The sequence below is a fragment of the Phallusia mammillata genome, chromosome 4 (assembly GCF_965637545.1).
Source record: "Phallusia mammillata chromosome 4, kaPhaMamm4.hap1.1, whole genome shotgun sequence".
Classification (NCBI taxonomy): domain Eukaryota; kingdom Metazoa; phylum Chordata; class Ascidiacea; order Phlebobranchia; family Ascidiidae; genus Phallusia; species Phallusia mammillata.
Window position 1 is genome coordinate 2,904,208 of NC_137255.1, and position 15,673 is coordinate 2,919,880.

The 15,673-nt window shown below is 38.7% G+C and overlaps 1 protein-coding gene and 1 long non-coding RNA gene across 2 annotated transcripts in view; one reads left to right on the plus strand and one right to left on the minus strand.

Annotated features, from left to right (window-relative positions):
* Positions 1-902: 902 nt before the first annotated feature.
* The window catches only part of LOC145224023 (uncharacterized), a 30,893-nt gene continuing 16,122 nt past the window's right edge, over positions 903-15,673 (minus strand). Inside the window, exons 12-27 of the mRNA XM_080090439.1 lie at positions 15,135-15,450; positions 13,963-14,231; positions 13,171-13,270; positions 12,526-12,606; positions 12,146-12,271; positions 10,859-11,047; positions 10,219-10,497; positions 9,625-9,839; positions 8,630-9,099; positions 8,098-8,151; positions 6,936-7,174; positions 6,006-6,306; positions 4,973-5,179; positions 3,111-4,140; positions 2,324-2,494; positions 903-1,779 (exon numbers count right to left, since the gene is read on the minus strand). Of these exons, the coding sequence (XP_079946565.1) occupies positions 1,686-1,779; positions 2,324-2,494; positions 3,111-4,140; positions 4,973-5,179; positions 6,006-6,306; positions 6,936-7,174; positions 8,098-8,151; positions 8,630-9,099; positions 9,625-9,839; positions 10,219-10,497; positions 10,859-11,047; positions 12,146-12,271; positions 12,526-12,606; positions 13,171-13,270; positions 13,963-14,231; positions 15,135-15,450 (4,141 nt within the window). The 3' untranslated portion in view covers positions 903-1,685. The remainder of the gene's footprint in view (positions 1,780-2,323; positions 2,495-3,110; positions 4,141-4,972; positions 5,180-6,005; positions 6,307-6,935; positions 7,175-8,097; positions 8,152-8,629; positions 9,100-9,624; positions 9,840-10,218; positions 10,498-10,858; positions 11,048-12,145; positions 12,272-12,525; positions 12,607-13,170; positions 13,271-13,962; positions 14,232-15,134; positions 15,451-15,673) is intronic.
* LOC145224027 (uncharacterized) lies at positions 12,596-13,297 on the plus strand. The gene is made up of 2 exons (XR_013859544.1): positions 12,596-12,660; positions 12,906-13,297. It is a non-coding gene; the product is annotated as an uncharacterized LOC145224027 (long non-coding RNA).

Consider the following 15,673-nt stretch of genomic DNA (forward strand, 5'->3'; position numbering starts at 1 on the left):
CGAATAGATAATTGTCACGTAGCTAGTAGCCTAGGCCTAAACTTCACTGCTGGTAAATGTGTTTTTCTTCAAGATGAATTAAGCAACTATTTTGTTAGGCCTTTTTAAGTGGAAGTGTCGATAATAGGCTTTTATCGTAGAAAAGCTTTGGAGAAAATTTGTCCCTTTAAGCTATTATCTTCAAGGTTGTTGTGCATGACTTAATTTAATACAAATTCCATGATTAACAGTGCAATAATAGTCCAATATCTGGTATTTAATTGTAAATATAATTTCTGTGAGGTCCCATCAACGTTCACCCAGTCGTGTTTACCCATAATGCGCCAACCTTACTTTCTTATGAGGCCCAGTCACATAACGTTAATAATACGGTATAGTTGTAGGGGCATTTTCCACCAATTGTGCCCTTGACTGTCTTGCAGTCCATAACGTTTTAACGTTGAGCAGCTATTTCTGGCTTGGTGCTATTGTGTCGCTATACCTTCTTTCACCAATGAAATAAACTCAATACTCAACTTAATATATGGAGACCAAAAATAGGCTACTATAGGCTACTTGTCAATCAGTGACAACCAAAAATTCTTGCGTAATTTGCCTTTTCCAGTTTTGTGCTTTGATATTGATGGACCCCTTTAAAACGTTTATGAGAGCACCGACTGTTTCCCTCTTCGCGCGGGCTGCATGTATTTGCAGTTGATATCTTTGAATGCAAATTAAGACTTACTTTACTTAGCTGCTACGGGCTGTACCTTGCCCTTATTTCAATACAGTTTGCTACCTCTGAGTTGGCTCAAAGTTCCACATGCTATTCCTGGCTTGTTGATTGTGTAAACAGCGAAGGTAATTTCACCTTACTGTAGGCTACACTACTTTCTTATTTCACCTGGCCCTTTATACGACAATCAGCAACAACGTTTATTGCCGGTCCTGTGGAGCTTATATATTATAGCGAACGTCGTTATTATTAATATTATTATTATTATCAAAGTTCATCACCGAGAAAAATCACAAGGCGCGTTAAAACGACGCATCAGGGTTTGCGACAAACACACACACACACACTCACGCACGCACAAAGTAGAGATGGAAACAAACACATAACGACCGCTCGATGACGGCATAACTACGTCACGCGTGCAGTGACGTCATCCGCTACCGATCTACGTGACGTCATAGCGAGCTAAAGGGGATTTCCCGTGTTTGCGGCGCAGGCAACGCGATAAAGCAAAGAAAACGTCACGCAACTCTTGTGATGTCACGCACCTTGTGACGTCACACATGCGGTTTGTCACGTCTTCGCGAACATGGAGTTGGGAGAGGACCAAGGCGGGCGCGGTAAAAAATAAGGAGGAAAAAGCAACAACGCAAAAAAACTGGTGAACGCGCGAACTTCGTCGAAAAAAGAAAACGCAACTTTTCGATTAATTATTTGCAGAGTTCTGATAAGACAAAAAAACGCGTCACAGAAGAGTTCATGACGTCACGAGCATGACGTAGGCATTTCTTCCCAAACACAAGAAGCGAGTTGAAATTCTGTACGAAGCGAAAATGACGTCACTCGAAGTAGGGGGGTGCATGACGTCACAAAGTTGGTTGGGGGTGCGATCAGGGGGGGCGTATGCTGATAATTGTGGGTGCGGAGTTGTTGAGGGGTAGCATACGTCCAAACATGCGATGAGTTGGGTTTAGTGAGATGAGAGGTTCTTCTTGAAAGTGAAGTCTTTCCAATTCACCGTCATTTTCTTCGGTTTATTGAGTGATGTCGAATCCAAGCAGAATCTAAGAACGTTGAAAACACATTTACTTGGGAGCCTGAAATTATGACCAAAACCCAAAAGTGTATGCCTGCAAACCGGCTTGGGAAAGACTTTCATAAAAACCCCGAATTACAGGCACAAAAGTTGGTGAAACTGCTATTACAGTAATCTTTGGTTAAACCGGATTCGATTAATCTGGATCTTCGCCTAATTCGGACAAAACTTGAGGAACAAATGATTTGTAATGTGGTAAGGCTTTAACTAATCAACATCGGTTAACCCAAATCTTCCTAATTCGGACAAAACTTGAGGTATGAATGGTTTGTAATGTGGTACGGCTTTAACTAATCGAAATCGGTTAAACTTGATCTTCGCCTATTTCAGACAAGTGTTTTGGTCCAAACGGGTCCGGATTAACCGAGGTTTAGTGTACTTTTCATGACAATTGTAAATGCATGTTTCATATTCTATTTGAATAAGGTACAATATAAGATTCCACCCATCATTACATACACATACAAGGCAATACTGCATCATATAAAAACAATTTAATGTCTGTTTCTAACCTTTTAAAGCTTTCAATCTCCTTTTCAGCATCATCCATCTCGTTTACGGTCTCAGCCTCTTCTCGAGGAAGGAAAACTTGGTCAACTTTTACACCCTTCTCTCCGTTGCCCGCAGAATTGGCAGCACGGTTCTTCTTTCGCTGTTTCCGACTTTTGTTTTTTCGGTTCTCACTAAAAAAAAACGAAAGCAAAGTGTAATGGCTGCATTATTATTAGAGATCAGCTCTGAAGTGACATTAACGGGGCCTGTGGGTGAACTGCTGGGTCATCCGGGGTCAAATGTTGGGTGGTTCAACTTTGGATAACTAAGTAACATGTGTGTAGATTTGAATTAGTTTGAAGCATGCTTTCTTGACTAAACGCGTGGAACAAACCAGCGCCATGCAGACCAGCAAACATGGCACACTCATATACAAATCATAGTATGCCTGGCCTATCCAGTATACTGAATCAGCCGGTCAGCAAGCATTCCCAAATGGCACGGCATAAACTAGAAAATCTTGTCTTTATTGGGATTCGTACCCACGACACAAGCATATTTGGGGCTTGATTATACAGCCATATACGGTATGGAACGTCTTAACTGCACGACTACAGTAAACCTAGGTTAAACTGGATTCGGTTAATCCGGATCTTGGCCTAATTCGGAATAAACTCGAGGTACAAATGATTTGTAATGTGGTAAGGCTTTAACTAATCGACATCGGTTAATCCGGATCTTCGCCTAAATCCGTGAAATTGTCACTCAAAGAAATGCAAATTGATTCCAATATGTACAGCAAAATACCTTTCATTATCAAGAACAGCTTTCTCTGGTGTAGATGCTCCACTTGTGTTGTTGGCACTTTCTACTTCTGCTGTCCTAATCTTCCTTTCTGCCTCTACATCCTGCTCGGAGGGATTCTTCTTTGGTTTATTGCGACGCTTTTTCAGCTCATTTTGCTTGATTTCTCGCGATGGGTTGGCTTTGGTTATTTCTTCGCAGAACGATGGGTCTACAGGACTTCCATTGGTGTTGTTGTTATTTCGGCTACGCGATGCTTTTTTGGTTTCACCATCAACACTACTTTCTTCATAACAAACTTCACCTAATGGCTCTTTGCTAGGGTTTACAGAGCTGACTTTGATGGTGCGCTTTGGTGGAGCATCACTCTTCTTTAAGTTGGTATTTGGTGGAGCATCTGTTGGTGATGAGGACTTTTTATCCACAACATTTTTGGTTTTGTTTACCGCTTGGGTGACTTTGGGTTGAGATTTTTCATTTGGTTTCACTTGATTTGGAGGTGTTTTTGATCTTGCGTTGCGCACGGAGGCAGATTCCTCTTGTGGAGGCTTCTTCTTTGCATCTTTCGTCTTACTGTTAGGTTTTGCAGGAGGAGGATCAGTAGGAGTGTCCTCTTTTTTGTCTTCCGGGGCCACATCTTCTACTTTAGCACCAGGTTTCTTCTTTTTCTTCTTCACATTTTTGTCAACCTTAGCTGGTTCCTTATCCGCAGGAGGAGAAACCTCTTCCACCACGGGAGGAGGAGGAGGAGCTTCCGTTTCATCCTTGGATCCTTTCCTAAGATGAGGATCAGGTGCTCTATCAGCGGAGTGCTCCACCTTGTGTTTGTCGTGTTCTTTCTTCTGCTTTTGCCGAGCTCTCTTCGCGGATTTTTTACTCCGATCATCTGCTGCCTTGCCTTCGATAAAGGAAAGCAGCTCTTCGACTGTAGGCTGGGATTCGGATAAAGCGCGATTGGAGTCGGGGGAGTGAGATGCAGGTGATTGGGACTCTTGCACGAGCAACTCAGTGGCCTCAATATGCGCTTCACATTCTAAAGCACAAAACAAATGTGAATTCCACAAAAGTTATACCACCAAAGGGGTAATTTAACATTTTATTTGGGTAATTAGACATGCCGTTATCCTTCTCACAGATTCCAACTTTTTTAAAAGTGGTCAATGATGTACAGGTTTAATTTATTTTTAAAAGAGGGCAAATGAAATTTATGAGGTTTCTTTCAGGGGGAAAGGCACAAACAAGAATTTTGCTTTTGAGGTTTCTTTGTTTTAACAGTAGTGTTTTTTTCAACAATTCCTTCCTTAACAGTTCAAAACATTTTCATTCCTCCCCAATAGACTACATAGTATATGCTAAACCAGTGGTTCCCAAACTATGCGCCGCGAGATGTCATTAGGTGTGCCGCCAAAAATGTTGAAATTAAAATCCATCAAGTAGAGCAATAGTACCTGGTGCTTAGACCACTAGGCCAACCTGCACCACGTCTATGAGATGTTCAACTAGGCTATTTAACTATGAGAGTGACCTGTATAGCGGCTTTATGACCTCATAGTTAGTGCCTTTGTCAGCTAAAAAATTATTCAAATGTTCGAAGTGCGCCAAATAATTTTTGTTTTTTCTAAAATGCGCCCTAAAAGAAAAAAGTTTGGGAAAAGTTTGTATGGTTTATACAAATATCATTTTAAAATTGTTTCTTTTTATCAACTTCACAAATTATATTCCCAGAACTTTAGTGTCTATTTACAAACCACGTGTAAAAATTAAAGTAAATTCCCCCCTCAAGTTTTAAAGTTTCTTCCGGGTTAGAAACCACTGTTTTAGTACATCAGCATAATCAGCAATAATTCACAAAACAATGAGTTCACCTTTCACTTTGCTGGTGTTAAGTTTGCGTCTTAGCCTTTCCCTGATCTCGTGGAAGTTTTTGCTTGTCGGAGCCTGAGGTGGACCGCCGTTGCCAAAAAACTCGCAGTAACAACAGTTACAGTATTTGCAGCTTGATCCGTTCGATGAATTGTTCCCTCCTGCTGTGTTTGTAGCGCCGTTGCTCGTCTTAGAACCTCCAGAAGCACCTGAATTACACAAACTGTGTTTTAAGCACGGTTGCAAAGTCAAAAGGTATAAAGTGAGAGTACTCATTGCCGACTCTAACTTCGGTTTGAGTATTTTTCCGAGTCTGTTTCCCAGAAATTATGGAGTCTGGCTGCCTGATGTTGTCGTTTTGATTTTAAGGGTGAAAAATTACAACTGATCAATGCCAACAAGTTCATTCTGTGTTTTTAAAATGTGTTTTTTTTTCAATATATACAAAGTTTGTCTTGGAGCTCATTTACAGGTCTGCCAAAACATATGGGTCAAGATTTTACTGCATATCGGTATAGGTCAATATATCTTTAATGCACGCTTCAATAGAAAGCTTAAAGTAAACTTTATACAGGGGTCATACCCTCAATTTATTTACAAAAGGGGTTAAGTGCTGTCAAACCACTGCAAACGATTGAAACAAACCAACGTTAGATAAGAAAAAAAGAAAAAAATGCAGATGTAAACAATATGTGTCCCCAATTCTACGCTAGTTTTGTAACGTTCCAATGTCACTTACATCACTAGCAGTGTATTAAGCTGTACAGGCCCCAGAAGTACGCGTTTTCCGCAATTTATTGCATTATAAATACTGTCATCTTTGTTCTTGGATACCCTTTCGAACACTAGCTTTGTATGTTAGTAGGGCAGAAATATGAAAATTTAATGCTCCGGTCAGTTTGCGCCGGCCACTGGGCTTGAAAACAACAATGTTCACAACTGAGTTTTGGAGTTCCGGCTCAGTTCAGCCCATCACTACCCTTCAGGTAAGGCGACCAATAATAATCCATAAAAAAATACAGACATAAATCTTACCATGTACATGTTGACATGTCTCAGCAATTCCAGCAGTAGGTAGGTTCTCTCCAGTGTGTGAAGTGGGCGGCGCTGTAACTGTAGACTGAGGTGGATTCTTTCCTTCCAAAGATGCCTGGCAAACCGGTGAAGATATGGACGTCTTGGCTTTGCTTATATTCTTCGAATCAGGGTCAGTGAAAGGTCGAGTGCTGTCGTGTGACTGTTGGACGCCACCTTGTGTTGTATGGAGACTGGTTTGGATTTTCTGGCTCGCTGAGAGGGTGACTTTCGCGCTGCCTTGACCTTTCTGCATACTTACCTATGATCACAAAACAAAATATAGTTAATCCGCCTAATTCTGACAAAACTTGGGGAACAAATGATTTGTAATGTGGTAAAGCTTTAACTAACTGACATCGGTTAATCCGAATCTTCGCCTAATCTAGGTCCAAACGGGCCCGAAATTAACCAAGTTTACTATAGTTGAAAAATGGTATTGCTTACAAAACGTGTTTTTATATTCAATAGCCTAGTCTGTTTAAAAAAGAGCTTTTATCATGATAAGTTAGGTTATTGTATCTACAGACCATAAAAAAAAGCATAAAAACCCATGTAAGATTTGTTGCTAACTTTGAATGAAACTAAAAACATGTATTTATAAAGCTTTTGGAACTAACTGTAATGTTTAGGCTTTTTAGTATTAAATACTACACCATAAATGTTCTGTTGTAAAGGTTGAAAATCATAAAGTCGTATTTGTGAAGTAAAAATATCGACATTTTACAAAAATTTGTGCATAACCACTCCATTCAAAAGCAGTATTTAACAAAAACACAGTTTTATGTGAAAAACAGTGGTTGTTAAGAAAAAAAGTGTCTAATTGGAGTTCTATGTATGCTTGTTAAGAACGCTTAACCAGCCACTTTGAAAAATAAAACATGTATTTACCTGCATGCTGGTTTGGACAACTTGGGACCCGGCGCTAGGGCTGATATTTTGTCGAGCTTTATTTGACAGCTTGCTTTGCGCTACCAACTTCTTACGCCGCATAATCTGGGGCTGATTATGTGGAGGGTTGCTCGTAGGGGTCATCCCAGCCGTATAGGGGGTCAGAATAGGGCTCTGACCCACTATTCCTGAAGCACTGCTTGTCAGTTGGTTCGTAAAGTCTGTGTTGGGGTTTGCACCTATTTGGTAAAAAATGATTTGGATGTAGTCCAGTGGTGCTTAACCTGTGGGTAATTACCCCTAAAGGACTCATTTAACATTTGTAAAAGGGGTTATTACTAGAGATGTACCGAATATTCAGTTTGCCGAATTTATTCGGCCCAATCGGCCACTTTTCCAAAGATTCGGTTCTGGCCGAATAATTTGTTACAATTCGGCAGAAAGCAATCTTTTTTAAACACACATTCAAAGCATTAAACTCGTCTCTTTTGCTTAGTACCAACGAAAATCGTCTCAATTATTATATTTTTTGACACATTATCGTTTTTCCCACTGCAGACAAAAATCAGTAATTCTTTGTCGGGTTGGAAATCATGCTTAAAGCAATGTTAAACTCACAGAATTAAATAGGGGACGAAACACAACCATTCTGCACCAACAGCCTAGTAAAAAAAACTATTATTCGGCAAAACCGCCGAATATTCGGATTCGGTACATCACTAGTTATTACCTTATACCTTTTAAGTTTTTTGACTGCATAGTTGATAATTTAAGTTCTTACAAAGGGGTAAATATAATTTTTCTTTGTTTTAGGGGTAACAATAAAAAAATGGTTAAGAACCACTGGTGTGTGCACAAACAAATCATTAAATGACTTTTGTATGTTTTCACATAACTACACTTTTGTATGTTTTTACATAACTACACTTTTGTATGTTTTCACATAACTACACTTTTGTATGTTTTCACATAACTACACTTTTGTATGTTTTTACATAACTACACTTTTGTATGTTTTCACATAACTACACTGTGAACTTAGCGCATTGAGAGTGGTCCTTAGCTTAGAAATAACAACCATTGCAAAGGAGGTGAATAATCAAATAACCAAATACCTTGGGACCAATATATTTGCACTAAAATAAATTAAACATAGTTTTACCTGCAGAAGTTGGTAGTAAGAATGGGTTATGCTGAGAAGTTGGTAGATGGCCAGCTGCAGAAAGAATAAAAGAATTTAAGACCATAGCCTCACAAAAATGAATGCCAAGTATTTAAAAAAATCTAGCCTGCGGTGGGATTTCAACAAGCCATCAATGTGCCTGGCATACTATGATATATATACGAGTGTGCCATGAACGCTGGTCTGCATAGACGCTTCAGGGCTGATCCCAGTTGTGAATTTACGTTCATTCTAATTTAATTGTTTTACAGCCTTGACTATTGTGGTGAAATGACGTAAAGTTTTTTTTTGAGAAAAAAAGAAATCATTACATACAGATCTATTCATAAGTTCAAAGATGAAAATAATGGCCCAAATAGATGTTCATGTCACTGATGATGGCATGAGCATTTGCCGAAATGTTTGAATAATAAAGCATGTAACTTTTTTTATGCTTGTTTGGGCTGTTATTTTCATCATTAAACTTTTTAAACTTATAAAACTTTACAAAATCTTCTTTTAAACAACTCACCAGACATTATCGGAGAGTTGAAAAGAATCCCACTCCCTCCAGTGTTAGCATTTTGCGCTCCCAAGTTAAACTGGTTATCCTTTAAACTGACAGAAGTGCCAGGGTGGAACCTAATTGGCTGGTTGTGTTGAGTGCTCCGCATCGACGAAGGATCGTTTATCCCCGACTGCGGCATCTGCGACATTAATCCTGATGTCGCGATGTTTGAAAAATCAGGAACAGGAGGATATACTGAAGAGAAATAGTTGAGAGATGATGTAGGAGCAAAGATTGACGGTGATGTTGGAGTTGGTTGTTCCCCGTTGATCCCGGGAGCGTGTTGTGTGCTGGAGATGTTAGGGGCCAAGTGGGGGTTCTCAAAAGGGGTTTGGGGGTTTTCTGATAGGTTTTGAACACTTGCAGGCGCTGTGGAAGATGCTGATGTAGAGTTGGTGGTTGTTGTGGTGACGTTACCAAATTGTGGAGTTGATCTAAAGAGTGAAATGATTGTTACATATTTGTCAGAACCTGGGGAACTTATAAGTCCATTCAAACAATCAAATGTTGATGTTGTGTTAGCTACTTTACTTTTGTAGGGAGGCTAAATTGGTAAAACTTTTGCTCTCAAGTTATTTGCTGTATAGCTTATAAAGCGAAAAAGTAGGATAGTAATTTATAGAGTAACACTAGAAAGGTGTTTTTTTCCACTTTATACATTCTACATCCATTTTACCGATTAACTATACACATCATTTAACCTACTATATTATGATTGTTTTTGCGAGCAAAACGAATGGGTGTCCACAGCTGTGTTTATGTGAATTAAAATGGTGATATTATTTTTACATCCCTGGATCAAATTGGTAAAAAGTATCAACCCAAACTTCTAAGGTTTAAGACAAGGCAAATCAGCCAACCAATTGGCCATCTCGACAATTTAGATTTTAAAAAACAAAAACAAAATAGGGTCTATGTAAAAAAAATGGACTGAAAAGGTTGAAAACATTTCGACCAACGTTTCATTGTCGTTGCCTTCATCTTCATCAGGGGTGTGATAACCTTGCGGCCGCAAATGACTGAGTGGGACGGCATTTTGCATGAATGACTCAAGACTGTCATGACCACCGGGCCACTGGGTCCTAGACAAGTATTGCTGGATGGCTGCTAATGTTCCAGGACTCAACAAATGGGTTGGAAACATACCACTTGGGTGACCCCCGTTCATCCAACTCTGAAAAGAAAGGAATTAAAATATTTTAGTGGGTTGGATTATAGCAGGTTAAAGACATTTCAAACGTGTTTAAAAAAGATAACCTTTTTTTCTATGCTAAATGATCTCACAAAAAAATCTAAAAACATTATATAAGGCAAGCAGCTGAAAAAAGCCATAACCAATGGAGCATTGTTGTTCAAATAAAGATGAAAAAACGCCTTGTCACATAGAAATGCATGGTGACCAGAATTCTGTATAACACATCCAATATGCCTGGCGAACTGTGATTTATATATGAGTGTGCCGTGACCGCTGGTCTGCATGATCACTTCAGGGCTGATCCCAGTTATGAACTGTTTATCAAAAAAGAAAACTAGGCATTTTTGGATCAACTTACATGAGCTAATGTCCAGCTGGAAGGAATGTTGTCCCTCATGCTCAATGCCTGGCTCATAGAGTCCTTATCACCAGCCATTGCTTTCCCAAGTACATCCCAACCATTGTGAACTGCCTGCTCAACCACCTCATTCTTGTCACCCACAGGTTCACTGGGGTTAGCAGGGGTCATCGTGTCCGACCCCATCCCAGGCACATGAGTGAGTTCATTTGCTGGGGGTTCTTGGGGCTGTGGGTCTTCCATGGGTAACCCATAAAGATGCGGGTGAATTGCAAGGTTCTGTGGTCACGTGAGAGCAAAAAATTTTTAAAAGTGATTCTTTCACAGCATTAAATCATGTGATAATCAACTGGTAAAATACTCTTTAACAGAAACACAGTCCATGAAACAAACATCATGTGATACTATGGACTCTAATCACCTAACCGACTTATCAAGCCTATGGTCATTGGATTTATATAATAATTTGATCACATGATTCATGATACAATATTGATCATATTAATCATGATACAATATAGATCATATGAATCATAATACAACATTGATCCATGATAAGATATTGATTAAATGAGCCCAAAAAAGATTTAATCATGATAGCATGATGCATAATCAAATTCACGGGATCATGATTGCTCACCTGAGCAGGTTTGTGGTAATTTGTGGAAATAGATGGATGACCACCAGCATAAGCACCGATCTGTGGAGTTGGATGACCAGATTGTGACGCGAAGAAGCTCACAGCAGCCAATCTCACACATGAACTACATTCACATGCATTTCCACCGTTGCTACTCTCAGTATTGGGCATGCTGTATGGTTTGGGATCCTAAAATGTGAACGAAAATATTGAAATGATTTTAAAACCTTGTCTATGGGCTTATGAGTAGAGATGTACCGAATCAGCTAAATTTGGGTTCGGCCGAAACCAACTATTCGGCAGTTTCGCCGAATAAATTCAGCCGAATCAAACCGAATCTTTTATGACATCACGCGAAGGCGTAAGCTACACATTTGACATGGATAGTTGTGTTTCATTAACATTTTAGTCATGTGGGGTTTAAGGTTGCCTCCGTTCTGGTTCCCAGTCTGCTAACGAATTACTGACTTTTTTCTGGGTAGTTAAAATGATAATGCTTAAAAAATCGTAACAGTTGACATGGTTTTAGTTATGGCGTAGTTTGAAAGATGGTGTGGCACCTCATTGAGCAGAAAAGACACAATTTATGCTAAATTTGTGTTCATAAAAGATTCGGTATCGCATGAATTGTTCGGCCGAAACTGAATCTTTATAAAAATGCCCAATTCAGCCGAATAAATACGGCACACAGAATATTCGGGATATCTCTACTTGTGAGTGTCCCTAACCAGTGAAACTACACAATAAACAACAAAATACCAATGTGCCAACTTAAACACCCTTATAAAGAGTCAAACAACTATATTAGGCATTATGAAGGCCAGTGGTTCCCAACCTTTTTTAACTAATTCTTCCCTTTACAATTCAAAACATTTTTTTATTCCTCCCTAATATACTACATAGTAGATGCTAAATCATACAAAATCATTCAAAAATTCGGTCTTTTATCAACTTCACAAGTTATATTCTCAGGGCTTAGATGTATATTTACAAACCACAAATAAAAATAAAGTAAATCTATCCTCTTGAGTGATAAAAAATCTCCCTTGGGACGAATTCCTCTCTAGTTGGGAACCACTGATGTAGACCAAGCAAGCCATTGTCTTATGTGACCTGCCCTTATTTCCATAGCAAGGTCAAATCCAATTTGAAGGACAAAAGGGGTCAAAATTTAACGTCAATAATAACAGATCAATGAATTCCAGTTTGAAAAAAAAAACAGATTGAGAAAAGAGTTAGAATGAGGAAAAAAATTTGAGTGAAACCACAAAATGGAAATAATCTTACAGCAAATGATGAGAAATTCTGTGCGGCGTTCGATGTCGTGACACATTTTTCACATTTGCACATCTGTTCATCTTCCTCTCCTTCATATTCATCATCTGCATCTTCATCAACTTCACGATCCTTATCCTGAAAAATTATTTTAAATTCAAATAAAAGTGTTTAATTTAAGAAAACGAAGAACTCAAAATTTTTGTCAAAAATTCTAAATCAAAATCTGATCGGTTGATCACAAATTGTCTCTGTAGATATTACTAGAAAGCATTATTCAGACTTTTCAATTTTGCTCCTAGAAAACTACACTGAGAACCCTTATCTTAAACATAAAATCACTGGTTAAAACTTTAGCAGCTTTGGTTAACCATTCTAAAACAATAACCCACCATTTTTGGGTGTGCTTTCTGTTCTTCTCTCAACTTTTCATTTGATTGTTCAAGCTTGTTGACAACTGATGAGGTTTTTGTCTGCAAATATATTCACAAACAATGTTATTTGAGAAAACTACCCATGGACTTAAAGTAAGGGACTGATAATAACAGTGATTGTTGAAACGGCTGCACAAAGATGTAATCTACGGCACTTGGGCAGTAATGTTTTTAAATAGAAGTTATTTGAAAAAAGTTAACTTTAAAAACAAAGTGTAATTCCTAGCCAAAATGATGAACAAAAATTAATAAGTGGGATCACAAATTTATAAGTGTTCGCACAGACTAGCAATCACAGCACCTAGCTATAAATTTATGTTCATCTTCACTGAATACAGGTCAATCAGGCGATCCCCTACTACGAAGCTGATATGTGCAGCGTATGAGACAGCATAGGTGCTTGTGATTTGACTTTCAGCGGATTATCCACTGAGCCTGGCGAGTCCTGGAAAGACTTTTGTCGTGGGATCGAATCCTACAGCACACTAGTTTTTTCTGGTCTGTGCCTTGCCATATGGGAATGCATGGGAGACCGGCTAACTCATATAACACCTTCAATGGGCCTGGTGTGCTATGATGGGCAAAACAGAATTTGGATATTACCTTGATGTCTTGTTCTTTTTTCGGAGGTTGGGAGTCAGCATTTCTTCCCGAACTTCTTGTTTTGCGATGTGATTTTCTCCGTAACTTCGTGCTTTTGAACCTTTGGAATAAAATGTATAAAAATTTACATGTTTTCACCAAAAGATGAAATCATACAGAAGAATTTTCCATTTCCAGATTATGTAATTAAGCCTACAGTTACTAATATGTAACAAACACATACAGGAATATCATAATGGAAACAAAACACAAACCACAGACTATTTATACAACAATTCATCAAGCTTTTTTAATGCAATTATCCAATTTTTGTGACAAACCCTACAACTAATAGCCAAAGTATGCATTATGGTGCCTGTGCAATTATACGGATTATGTAATTAACCAGATTCATCTATGTTACCAAAAGCATAGATCATAATTCACAAAGTAGGTTTGGGTTTTGTTTTATGGCTCAAACTGAAACATATGTTACAATTAGAATTTCACATTTTGAGGGCATGTGGGTGACCCGCTGGGTCATTTGGGGTTAAACTTCAGGAGGATCAACTTTGGATTAATAACTAACATCTGTGTAAATTTGAATAAGTTTAAAGCACTCTTTCTTGAACAAACGCGTTAAACAAACCAGCATTAGACAGAAACAAATATTTTGGGGTTTAAGGGGTGAAAATGAGTGAATCCTATTAAAAGTTATAAATTCTAGGACAAAAAAAAAGTACGGACAAAAACAATATGTGTCCCCTTTAAAGCATGTTTGTAACAAAACACAAACAAACAAAAACCTCTTACTTTGACATTTTGCTCCACCCATAGTCCGAGAAATTGAGAGTTGAAGCGGATCCGAATGACGCAGATGAAGATGAGGACCAGGAGTCTTTATGAAATCCATCGCTCATAGCCGAACAAGTCGTCGCCGTGTTTCTACATGTACTGGTAGTGTGTAAGTTGATGCAGGTACTCAAGGGGGTGCTAACACCATCATGCGCACATCCCTCTGGTGGGCTACGACGCTGCGTGCAGTCTGCGGTGGTACTTGGTGTTGAAGTTGGGTGGCTGACCTGTAAAATTTATAGCCAATGTTAAGAACAATCAATAAAAAAGCAATTTAAGAGCACGCAAAAGATCTCTACATGTAAACACTGAAGCGGAAGTTTCAATTTAGGTTTGAAATGTGAAGTTTGTGTACCATTCTAAACTACTTTTAAGTAATGTTACTTATTGCCTTCAAACTACAGTCAACCTTGGTTAGAATGGAGTCGGTTAATCCAGATCTTCGCCTAATCTGGTCAAAATTCGAGGTACAAATGATTTGTAATGTGGTAAGGCATTAACTAATTGACATCTTTTAATCCAGATCATTTACCTTATCTAGACAATTTTTTTGTTTCCAAACGGCTTCGTATTACCCGAGACTTAATGCAGTTGTTAGGGAAAACAAAAATGGATTTGTACAAAAAAATTTATGACATGCCCTTCTATTATTTTCATACATATAATATAAATCAAACTTGTATTCATTGTACCAGGGCTCTGCAAATACTCCATGGAAAATATATAAGATTTCCTTGGTGTATATGAAGCCACTTGGTTTACATTCAAGTTCATGCATTTACGACCACCAAAAAAGCACAACCATTGTTGATACAAAAACATATTTAGTTTGTTTTGTTGCCCAAATCTTCTTTTACAAGTTTGATTTTAAAATAAATATAGTTTGGAGCCAGAAATGATAAGCTGCCCAATAGTGGCATTGCACAGAATAGATGAAGCATGGGGTTTTACCCTGTTACTTCCAACAAACTGGAGTGCTGTTTGATGGCTACACTAGCCAATATGGCCAATCTCTTGTCACCAGCTGCACAGATGAGACCTTATAGGTCGAAACAGTGTGCACTGTCTGCAGCTTATCAAGTATAGTTTACATATCTGACAAATGAAAAACAAAAATATTCAACACAAACCTCTGTTTGGGTTTGAGTCTTGATGTTGTCACCACTGGTGTCACTGCTAATTGCCGGCGGTGTCAGTGACATGAAGTACTTGTCACGTGGCTCGGTGTCACTGAGCGAATCTGCACCTTTGGCATATTGTGGCATCGGCCACATACCATCGGGGAAAAGCATGTCGGTCTCTTGCCCGTTGCTCTTCCGAAACTGCTGAAAGTTTCTTGAGTATGCCGTGTGCGAGAAAGGAAGGATAAATGGACGTGGAGGGTTTAAGAAAAGATTGTTTGAACTTCCGTCGAAGTGAAGGAAAGGGTTATGAGTAAAATTGGCACTGAAACAAAAATGTAGATGTGTTATGTTAGTTTCAAACAGGATTCAAAAGTTTATAGTATTCCACAAACAGGACATATGCACAAGCTCCCTAAAGGACCATAGTGAGCAGCACTTAATAGGCACTCTTTTGCAAAACACCAGTAATGTGCAGCATAGTTTTTAAGTGTCTGGGCATTTACACAAGCTCAGAGAGTATACCTAGGACTAGGAACAGGTTTTTT